This window comes from Bufo bufo, chromosome 3, assembly GCF_905171765.1.
Source record: "Bufo bufo chromosome 3, aBufBuf1.1, whole genome shotgun sequence".
Taxonomy (NCBI): Eukaryota; Metazoa; Chordata; class Amphibia; order Anura; family Bufonidae; genus Bufo; species Bufo bufo.
Genome location: NC_053391.1, coordinates 37,705,584 through 37,716,944, shown reverse-complemented (window position 1 = coordinate 37,716,944; position 11,361 = coordinate 37,705,584). Strand labels below are relative to the sequence as shown.

The following is an 11,361-nucleotide window of genomic DNA, read 5'->3' as shown; positions in this document are numbered from 1 at the left end:
AGTGAGCTAGATATTGATCAGACCCTTAATGGAAGTAGGGGCAATAAATAAGCCATTGGTGGGAAGAGAACATTGCTGCCATGTATTAATCAGTGGAGCACGGATACTTGGAAAACATGAAACATGAAAATTTTATCAAATGTTCATCAAATTGTGATGAATTCAATTACAATGTTCACTGAAGACTATTAAACCCTATGTATAGTACACCGTTTTGTGTATACAGTTCCTGTGCTGGTCTATGGACAGTCAAAGTGCACAAACTTTGTGTAGTCTGATACTGCAGTCAGGAGCCAGCATCAAACCTTGGTGGATGTCAGGGGCCACTGGGTTGGGGAGGGCCAATGGAAATCTAAGTATACATGCTTTGCGCAGCAGCCAAGCGTTGGGTAGACGGGGAATGGGGTGGGGGGTACTGTAACACAATGTCTCTCCTGCCTGCATTCCTACTTTGCTCCCTTCTGCTCTCTGCTTCTTGCTAACCTAGAGAGGTTAAAAGAGCCGGGGAGTAACACGTGACTGTATCAGACTACATAGGGTTTGCTTGTAGTCTGTAACCATGGAAACACATAGGTCTATATAGTAGCAGACACACAAAACATTGGGAGATTTTTAGTCGTTTTTTTTTTTTTTTTTTTCAAATTTGTTTAATTTTTTACATCAGATGCACTGGAGTAATAAATAAAAATTGTTGCAATGGTCTACATACCCTTTGAGGGTAAGTTCACACTCGTGTTAAACGGATGCGGCAGAGAATAGCCTGCTGGAGTTCACTGGATACTGCCGTTCACCGCCTGACCCCGTTGACTTTAATGAGATCTGACGGAGATCGCGTTGCTTTCCGATGAAATCTCGGCTTTTGGACGCACAAAAAATGTTGCATGCAACGGTTTTTGCCTGGTCAAAAAACCTGCCGTTATGCCGAAAAGCATCTGGATCCCTGCCGAATGCCATTATAGTCAATGTGGTCCGGCGGTGAATGGGAGTATGCCAGATCAGGTGATCTGTTTAACGCAAGTGTGAACCTACCCTAAGCCATTAAAGGGGTTATCCAGGAAATGATATTGATGATCTATCCTCGGGGGTGGGGGTCAGAGTCCCGGCACCCCTGCCGATCAGATGTTTCAGGGAGCCACGGCGTTCACCGTACAGTGGCAGTGCTTGGTATTGCAACTAGACAGAACAATTTCAGAATAACCCCTTTAAAGCATGTGTGATGCTACCTATGGATGAAAACACTTATACAGATGCAGCAAGTGTTAACTTGACAGTGCATTAGAATACACAGTTGCACCCAACATTGACTTGACTTTTTCAAAAACTTTTGTTGCATTAAGTGTCAATGTAAAGATGGCTTCCAGTTTATGTAATGCGTTAAGAGTCAGGTTAAGGACTGCTACGTCTGTATGCCTAGACTGATATGTGCGGTGATAATGACCTGAAGCGTAAGCGTTAACCAATCAGCTGGACTCTGTTAATCTCTGCTAATCGCGAGCAGATGACAGCTGGTTCTGCTTTATGAAATACCAGCTCCTTTCAAGCTGTCATATCAGGTTAACGTCCCATCTGAAGTGAATTAGCAGTCGCTGCGTTTCAGCACATTGAATATATTTATTGCTTCCAATAAGAATCTTCAATGCTGCAGTTAATAAAAGTCTTTTGCTGCAGATAATAGTAATTTTTTTTTTTTCAGATATAAGGCACTGGGAACCCTGGGGGCCTTATGGAGGGCACATCAGGTCACAGATGCAGGATCTTTCCTTGGAGAGATGTATACAGCGGCCGTAGCATTAATATCCGAAGATTCTCGGAGTCGACCACTTTAATGTGTCCTAATCTAATTAAGTTTTTTTTTAAAACCGTTTTTTATCCTTTAAACGTTAAAGGGGTTCTCCATTCATAATGGCATTAAGGGCACATTTTTTTTTAGCATTTAAAGGGATTCTTCAGTGCCAGCAGCCTGCTTCGCTAAGCTCAGGATCCATACTTACCTGATCCCCGCCGCTCAGATCCTCAGCGCCGCCTCCGCTGTCCTCATCTTCCGGTTCCCGCACTGTTTACATCTGGCTTAGCATGGGTATGGTCACATGCTCTGCTGCAACCAATGACTGACTTCAGTGGTGGCGTGTTGCTTGTGGCCACATCACCACTGACACCAGTCATTGGCTGCAGTGAAGCATGTGAGCATACCCATGCCAAACCAGATGCAAACAGTGCGGGGACCAGAAGATGGAGACATCGGAGGCGATGCAGAGGACCAGAGCGGTGGAGAGCAGATAAGTATGGATCCTTAGCTTAGTGGGGCAGGCTCCTGGCACTTGGTAAAATATTATTTAAAGGGCTCATGCACACAGCCGTTGCTGTATTCACAAAACACGGATACCGGCGGTGTGCGCTTTGTATAACGGACAAGAATAGAACATGTTCTATTTTTTTGCAGGGCTGCAGAATGGACATACAGATGCAGATCACTTTTGCGGCCCCATTGACTTGAATGGGTCCATATCCGACCCACAAAAAATGTGGATCGGATACGGACAAAAACAACAGATGTGTGCATGAAAAAAATGGTGTCCTTAATTTATGGGCTGGTGTTTTTTGCCTCGGCCATCATGTTTTTAGTTTTATATGTACAAACATGCCCGAGGCCTCGATTTTTATGGGACGAGTTATAAATTTTTTAGACCCCCTTATGGGGTAGATAGGTAATGGCGGAATGCATGAAAAAGCAATTTTTATGAATTTATGTTGAGTAGGGGACATGATCTAATGTATGTTTTTTTGTGTTTAAAAGTTTTTTCTAAAATAAAAAGATGTATCAAACAATTGTGTTCATTGTATTCTTTGCTTTGAAAGGGGTTGTCCAGCTTTTGGACATTTTTAACTGTGAGCAGCAGCGTGCTGTCCTCCGGTCACCGCTGCTCTGTTCCAGCTCCCTGGCTCCCATTCCCCAGGCTGTAAACTTCTGGGCGCACATGACCGGGGACTGGAAGGAATCCAGAATGGGATGTCAGGGAGGTGGTGAGAATGACTTTTTCAACAGGTATATCAGGGTGCTTTTCACCATTAAAAGGGTCCCAAACAGGGTTGAACTGGCCAACCACAGAACCAGAAGATCCTCCAGTGGGCCCAATGTCTGACACCTCTTATCAAAGAGGGCTCCTTATAAAACAAGCAGAGGATAATCTGGAGCTGACCTTGGAACCAATAACCACCAGATATAGTATTGATGATAAGTGCCCATGTCCTGTACAGAGGTTGAGGCCTCAGATCATTTCCTCTGGTGGGCCCAAGGAAATTCAGTCCGATGCTGGTCTCACAGCTGGACAACCTCTTCAAAGCCTCATACACAATGTATGTATTTTGCAGTCTGCAAATTGTGTATCCACAAAATACAGATACCGTCTGTGTTGCACCCCAATTTTTGTGGACCCCTTGTTTTCAATGGATCCGTGGTCCTCTTTTTGAGGATGGCACACAGGCCGCCTCCATATTTTGCGGATCTGTAGTTTGCCGTAGCTGTGTTCACATCTGTGGACCCCCTCTATGATGTCCATATGCACTAACAGGACATACAGTACAGACCAAAAGTTTGGACACACCTTCTCATTCAAAGAGTTTTCTTTATTTTCATAACTATGAAGGCATCAAAACTATGAATTAACACATGTGGAATTATATACATAACAAACAAGTGTGAAACAACTGAAAATATGTCATATTCTAGGTTCTTCAAAGTAGCCACCTTTTGCTTTGATTACTGCTTTGCACACTCTTGGCATTCTCTTGATGAGCTTCAAGAGGTAGTCCCCTGAAATGGTCTTCCAACAGTCTTGAAGGAGTTCCCAGAGATGCTTAGCACTTGTTGGCCCTTTTGCCTTCACTGTGCGGTCCAGCTCACCCCAAACCATCTCGATTGGGTTCAGGTCCGGTGACTGTGGAGGCCAGGTCATCTGGCGCAGCACCCCATCACTCTCCTTCATGGTCAAATAGCCCTTACTTTCAAAGTTTTCCCAATTTTTCGGCTGACTGACTGACCTTCATTTCTTAAAGTAATGATGGCCACTCGTTTTTCTTTACTTAGCTGCTTTTTTCTTGCCATAATACAAATTCTAACAGTCTATTCAGTAGGACTATCAGCTGTGTATCCACCTGACTTCTCCTCAACGCAACCGATGGTCCCAACCCCATTTATAAAGCAAGAAATCCCACTTATTAAACCTGACAGGGCACACCTGTGAAGTGAAAACCATTTCAGGGGACTACCTCTTGAAGCTCATCAAGAGAATGCCAAGAGTGTGCAAAGCAGTAATCAAAGCAAAAGGTGGCTACTTTGAAGAACCTAGAATATGACATATTTTCAGTTGTTTCACACTTGTTTGTTATGTATATAATTCCACATGTGTTAATTCATAGTTTTGATGCCTTCAGTGTTAATGTCACTACCAGAGCTTTGAGACGTTCTCACAGCTCTGTTTCTCCACCCCTGTGATGATGTCACTACTAGAGCTTGGAGGAGTCCTCCCAGCTGTTCCTCCTGCGTTTGATTTCCCTGCCTTTAAATCACCCCTCCTCCTTTCTTGGGTGTGGATTATATTTCTCATTTGAGTTGTAGCTCTGGCTTGAGCATCTTCATTTGTTAGCTATCATTTCACTGGACCTGTGTTCTGCTGCAGCAAGCACTCCGAATATTGCCAGCTGTCTTTGGATCCGTCTTCTCTGCGGCTGCAGCTCCTTCAGCTAAGTGTGCAGACATTGTTGTGTACCTGTTTATTTTCTGACTGGATCTGAGGCGGCCACGGTTCCCTCCATATACTGAGCAGGGCACCGGTGGCCGTGCCCCTTCCACTATTGTAGGGGTTGCAGTGGTCATCAGTCTTAGGTACGCGGGCATGCCCCGTTCCACCATTTGGATCCGGGCATGTGCTTTAGCAGCATAGGGAGAGCTTTGAGGGTCTGACAGGGGTCACCCTTTATCCTCTCTAGTTTGGGTCCGGTCAGTAGCTCTATTAACTGTGTATGCTCTTGTTGCTCACATACAGCCGTGACAGTTAATCTACAATTTTCATAGTCATGATAATAAAGAAAACTCCTTGAATGATAAGGTGTGTCCAAACTTTTGGTCTGTACTGTATATAAAGAAAGATGTAATAAGAAAGATGACGATCAAAATCACAGATATGCGAAGAATAGAACTGGCTCCATTTGCACTTACAGCGTTTCATCTTCTTACCTGGATTTGCAAGACGGCTGCTTGTTGGGCCGAGAATCTGATAGGGATCTAAAATGATAAAAGATAATAGACAAATCTTATATACATTGGCCCAGATTTATCATGCCTTCACTCCAGAATTCTGGCTTCAAAAAGTCACAAATAGAGCTTTTGTGACTTTTTGCATTTGCGCGTAAATTTTGCAACTTTTTGCATTTTACACCACTCACTCCAGTAGTAGGGGGGAGTAGGGAAACTGGGAAGCTTTTCTAGACAAAAGTGTTAGGTTTAAAGAGTAACTAAACCTGTTTTCAAATTTTTTTAAAATGTTCTAAATAGCCTAAAAATATTTTTGTAATATACTTTATTAATTAATAAGACTCCACTCTGCTCAAGGTTCTCTATAGCACATTGGTAAAGACTCATAGACCAACACAGACACAAGAAAAACTGACTTCACAAATTCCCTTCATGATAAATTCCCCACATTGTGCCTACATTTATTATCAATAAGAGAGAAACATGAAGCTCCAAAAAGTAAAAAAACAAAAAAACAAAACTAGTGGTCTATTCACCAACCTACTCAAAATGTGTCTAGCTTCTCAGTGACCAAATAATACTGCCACACAATACTTAAAGGCTATAAATACACATTTTTGGCCTATTTTCTTTATTATTGCATTATACTAATTTTGACCTAAAATCATTTTTTCAATTGGTCTCTATTAAAAGTTTTGAACCACTGCCTTTGTGCAGTCTTGAGTTTATCTAATAGCAGGATCTGAATTTTCATTTTGTCCCGTCAGGCAGCTCAGCTGATGGCTCCTTATCTCTGATCTCTGACTTATAAACACTCATTATAGCTCAATCCTTATCTTACTGATTAAATAAGTGCTTATGACCTTTTAGTAATTCAGAGATAAGGTTTATTAGATGACGGGCACAAAGTGAAAGTACGATTTACAGAGCTAGAAAAACAGCTAACCCTTTGTGACAGAACGGCTCAATATTTTTAATAAGCATCAATTGCAAAAAATTTTTTTTAGCCTAAAATGAGTAAAATGCAACCCTAAAAAAAATAATTTACCCCGAAGGTGTACATAGCCTTTAAATACTGTAATACCACCACACAATGCTTGAATAATATCATCATACAAGGTTTAAAGGGAGTCTCTCACCACAATTTGACATTATAGACCGCTTACATAGCGTTGTAGCATAACTATACATGAGTCAAATGGTACCTTTGTTGTGTTGTTCTAAAGTTCAACAGAGGCAAAAATGCAGTTTAATTCATATGTAAATGCTCGCAAGTGCCAAGCGGCGGTGTTCGGGTTGTAAGTGCCCAGGCCGGTCTGTCTTTTTCTCAGATAACTCCTCCCCAGCCTGTTGCTTGGTTCGCCCTGTAATCCCCTTGCGTCATCCAGTGTACTGGCCAAGATCCCGCCGGTGCATGCCCGGCCGGCAGTGAACTGCGCACTCGTGGGCCAGTACACTGGATGACGCAAGGGGTTTACAGGGCGAACCAAGCAACAGGCTGGGGAGGGGTTATGTGAGAAGAAGACAGACCGGCCTGGGCACTTGCGAGCCATCATTTACATATGAATAAAACAGCATTTTTGCCTCTGTTGAACTTCAGAACAACACAACAAAGGTACCATTTGACTCATGTATAGTTATGCTACATCGCTTTGTAAGCGGTCTATAATGTCAAATTGTGGTGACAGGCTCCCTTTAAATAATACCCCCATATAATGTTTAAATAATGCTACCATAAATGTCTAAATAATACTAGCATACAAACCTTAAAGGGGTTTCATCATCATGGACAATAGGAGCACATCGCTAGGATATGCCCCCATTGTCTTATAGGTGAGGGCTATTATTGTCTTATAGGCCCCATAGAAAATGAATGGAGGGCGGCTGCGCAAGCGGTGCTCCGTTCTCGATATAGCTGTGGGTCCCAGCGGTGGGACCCCCACCTATAAGACAATGGGGGCATATCCTAGCGATATGCCCCCATTGTCCATGATGAGATAACCCCTTTAAAGGCTATGCACACCTGCGGAGGCAAATTTTATGATTGCATTTTAATCATTTTGACCTAGAAAAAAAAAAATTCAATTGGCTGTGGGAATCCTACTTTTTACTTTTGTTTTGTGCCGTCATCTAATAAACCTTATCTCTAAACTACTGAATTGTATCAAAATGATTTTATACATATGCAAATTACCCTGAGATCAGTCCTGTCCCTGACTCATCTCACGTACAGGACTCATCTCAGGTTAATTTGCATATGTATCAAATCGTTTTTTTTACACAATAAAAGCACACAGAGCTATGGGGACTGGGTATTGCGGATGTTCTAGCGGCCATCTAGCAACCCATGTCCTCAGCTCTATACACAAAATCCAGGTGACAGGTTCCCTTTAAACAGTACCACCATACAATGCTTAAATAATACCACCATACAGTTCTGTAGTGATATGTGGAGCACAGGTATTACATGTTCTGTCTTTTAGTCATACAAGAAGCACAAGAACTATCTATAGTGAGATCTGGAGCCCCAGAATGGCCCCCTACAAATATATCACTGAATATTTTTGTAGGTCATTGTATACATACCTAGTTGTGGCCTGGGGTCCTCTGTTTTGGGCACCACAGAAGGAGGCTGAGAGGCTGAAAGACATAATTTGTATTCATCATGAAAAAGCATTTACTGTCACACACCCTGAAGATCAAGGAATGTGATGGAGAACTAGTTGTTGGAGGCGGCAAAAAAGACCCTTTAGCATTCGCCTCTCGTTGTAGTATTCATTATTTCTGCACCCCTCAGTAATACGTGTAATATACAGTACGGAGCTTTTGTTATTTGGCATCCTCCTCGCCAGCAGCTTGTGGAACCTTATCTTATTACATCATAAGGGAGAGTTCTCTTTGCAATTCGATCAACTATACGGATATTAAAATTCCATAGACTGTATAGAATGTACATTGAATATGAAGTTGTCAGCGCCACTTACCTTTAGACTGGGGGGTGGGGTGGTTTGGCCATGAAGATCTTCGTGGCTCATAGCCTAAATCTGTAAAAAGATGTATTTATAAATGTACAGCTTTACCAACCGCATTAAGGGGATTGTTCAGGGTTTTGATGGCCAGTCCTCAGGATACCGTCAGGTCCATAAATATTGGGACATCAACACAATTCTAACATTTTTGGCTCTATACACCACCACAATGGATTTGAAATGAAACAAACAAGATGTGCTTTAACTGCAGACTGTCAGCCTTAATTTGAGGGTATTTACATCCAAATCAGGTGAACGGTGTAGGAATTACAACAGTTTGCATATGTGCCTCCCACTTGTTAAGGAACCAAAAGTAATGGGACAGAATAATAATCATAAATTAAACTTTCACTTTTTAATACTTGGTTGCAAATCCTTTGCAGTCAATTACAGCCTGAAGTCTGAAACGCATAGACATCACCAGACTCTGGGTTTCATCCCTGGTGATGCTCTGCCAGGCCTCTACTGCAACTGTCTTCAGTTCCTGCTTGTTCTTGGGGCATTTTCCCTTCAGTTTTGTCTTCAGCAAGTGAAATGCATGTTCAATCGTATTCAGGTCAGGTGATTGACTTGGCCATTGCAGAACATTCCACCTCTATCCCTTAAAAAACTCTTTGGTTGCTTTTGCAGTATGCTTTGGGTCATTGTCCATCTGCACTGTGAAGCGCCGTCCAATGAGTTCTGAAGCCTTTGGCTGAATATGAGCAGATAATATTGCCCGAAACACTTCAGAATTCATCCTGCTGCTTTTGTCAGCAATCACATCATCAATAAATACAAGAGAACCAGTTCCATTGGCAGCCATACATGCCCACGCCATGACACTACCACCACCATGCTTCACTGATGAGATGGTATGCTTAGGATCATGAGCAGTTCCTTTCCTTCTCCATACTCTTCTCTTCCCATCACTCTGGTACAAGTTGATCTTGGTCTCATCTGTCCATAGGATATTGTTCCAGAACTGTGAAGGCTTTTTTAGATGTCGTTTGGCAAACTCTAATCTGGCCTTCCTGTTTTTGAGGCTCACCAATGGTTTACATCTTGTGGTGAACCCTCTGTATTCACTCTGGTGAAGTCTTCTCTTGATTGTTGACTTTGACACACATACACCTACCTCCTGGAGAGTGTTCTTGATCTGGCCAACTGTTGTGAAGGGTGTTTTCTTCACCAGGGAAAGAATTCTTCGGTCATCCACCACAGTTGTTTTCTGTGGTCTTCCGGCTCTTTTGGTGTTGCTGAGCTCACCGGTGCGTTCCTTCTTTTTAAGAATGTTCCAAACAGTTGTTTTGGCCACGCCTAATGTTTTTGCTATCTCTCTGATGGGTTTGTTTTGTTTTTTCAGCCTAATGATGGCTTGCTTCACTGATAGTGACAGCTCTTTGGATTTTATCTTGAGAGTTGACAGCAACAGATTCCAAATGCAAATAGCAAACTTGAAATTAACTCTGGACCTTTTATCTGCTCATTGTAATTGGGATAATGAGGGAATAACACACACCTGGCCATGGAACAGCTGAGAAGCCAATTGTCCCATTACTTTTGGTCCCTTAACAAGTGGGAGGCACATATGCAAACTGTTGTAATTCCTACACCGTTCACCTGATTTGGATGTAAATACCCTCAAATTTAAAGCTGACAATCTGCAGTTTAAGAACATCTTGTTCGTTTCATTTCACATCCATTGTGGTGGTGTATAGAGCCAAAAATGTTACAATTGTGTCGATGTCCCAATATTTATGGACCTGACTGTAGGTCATCAATATCTGATGAATGAGGGTCTGACTCCCAGCACCCCAACCGATCTGCTGTATTAGGAGGCCACGGCGCTCCATTAATGCTGCAGTCTCTTCCTAGGCCAGTGACATCATGTTCATTGGTCACATGGCCTAGGCGCATCTCAGTCTCATTCAAGTGAATATGCTGAGTTGCAATACCAAGCACAGCCGTTATACAATGGACGGCACTGTGCCTGTTAAGCTGTGAGAAGGCCGCGGAGCTCTAGTGCAGTGTTTCCCAACCAATGTGCCTCCAGCTGTTGCAAAATTACAACTCCCAGCAGGCCATGATAGTTGTAGGCTGTGCGGGCATGCTGGGAGTTGTAGTTTTGCAACAGCTGGAGGCACACTGGTTGGGAAACACTGCTCTAGTGAACTCCACAACTTCCTCATACCGCTGAGCACAGGCCATCAATAGGAAAATCCAGGAAAACCTTTTTAACTGCCTAACTGTTCTGCCTGAGCTGAGCTCGGGCAGAGATGGAGGGGGAGTGCTGCTATAGCCGCTCATATCTCATGAATGGTAGCAGCTAGAAGCATGGAACTGGTCTTGTTTGAAAGCTGATATTCAAAGCAATAGGGGAGATATAACAGAAATCGAGTCGGGAATATTCATGGGGTAAAACCTGCTTTTATTTTTACTTTTAGCTGCATTCATTACATCCCAATTTCTAACAGTGATATCTTCCCATGTACTGAAGATATTGCTGTCATTCTGGCATTGTCTGAAAGCTTGGAATGCCAGCTTTCACACAATACAATATCTCTAGCTTGTACCAAACCAGAGATATGAGCAGTTCAAGCAGCCCCCTCCCCTTCAGTCTGAAGGAGAATGAGGGAGCAGCTGCAGGAGGAGAGAAAAATAGTAAAAATATATAGAAATGTGTCATTATCTTCAGTGTACTGACCCACATAATAAAATTATGTTATTTTTACCACACATAAAAAAAATCCACAAAATAATGTCAAATGCTGTTTTTTTTTAATCTTTCCCCCTAAAAATAAAATAATAAAAGTTATTTAATACACTACATACCGGTATACGCCACAATGGTTCCTTAAAAAAACTACAACTAAGCCCACAAAATTTTAAAAAAAATTTAGAAGAAAAAATTTAAATGTTATCACAGCTGGAACACAAAGCGGGAAAATATTATTGCTCTATAAGGCTAAAATGAATGATGTCACTAAGGGGTTAAAAATGCAATAGTGTCCCCTGAGTTGTGCGCCAACAAGATTTACTGCAGACACACATAAAAAATCTACAATAAAAAGTTTTGGGAGGGTTTTTTCAATTTTAACG

At 42.2% G+C, this 11,361-nt stretch overlaps 1 protein-coding gene across 4 annotated transcripts in view; it reads right to left on the bottom strand.

The window, feature by feature from the left end:
* The window catches only part of ERG (ETS transcription factor ERG), a 226,105-nt gene that overhangs the window by 5,704 nt on the left and 209,040 nt on the right, over nt 1-11,361 (bottom strand). For all 4 annotated transcript variants that reach the window (XM_040423091.1, XM_040423092.1, XM_040423093.1 and 1 more), the window contains 3 exons: nt 8,236-8,295; nt 7,838-7,891; nt 5,234-5,281 (listed from right to left, as the gene is read on the bottom strand). In XM_040423091.1, the coding sequence (XP_040279025.1) occupies nt 5,234-5,281; nt 7,838-7,891; nt 8,236-8,295 (162 nt within the window). The remainder of the gene's footprint in view (nt 1-5,233; nt 5,282-7,837; nt 7,892-8,235; nt 8,296-11,361) is intronic.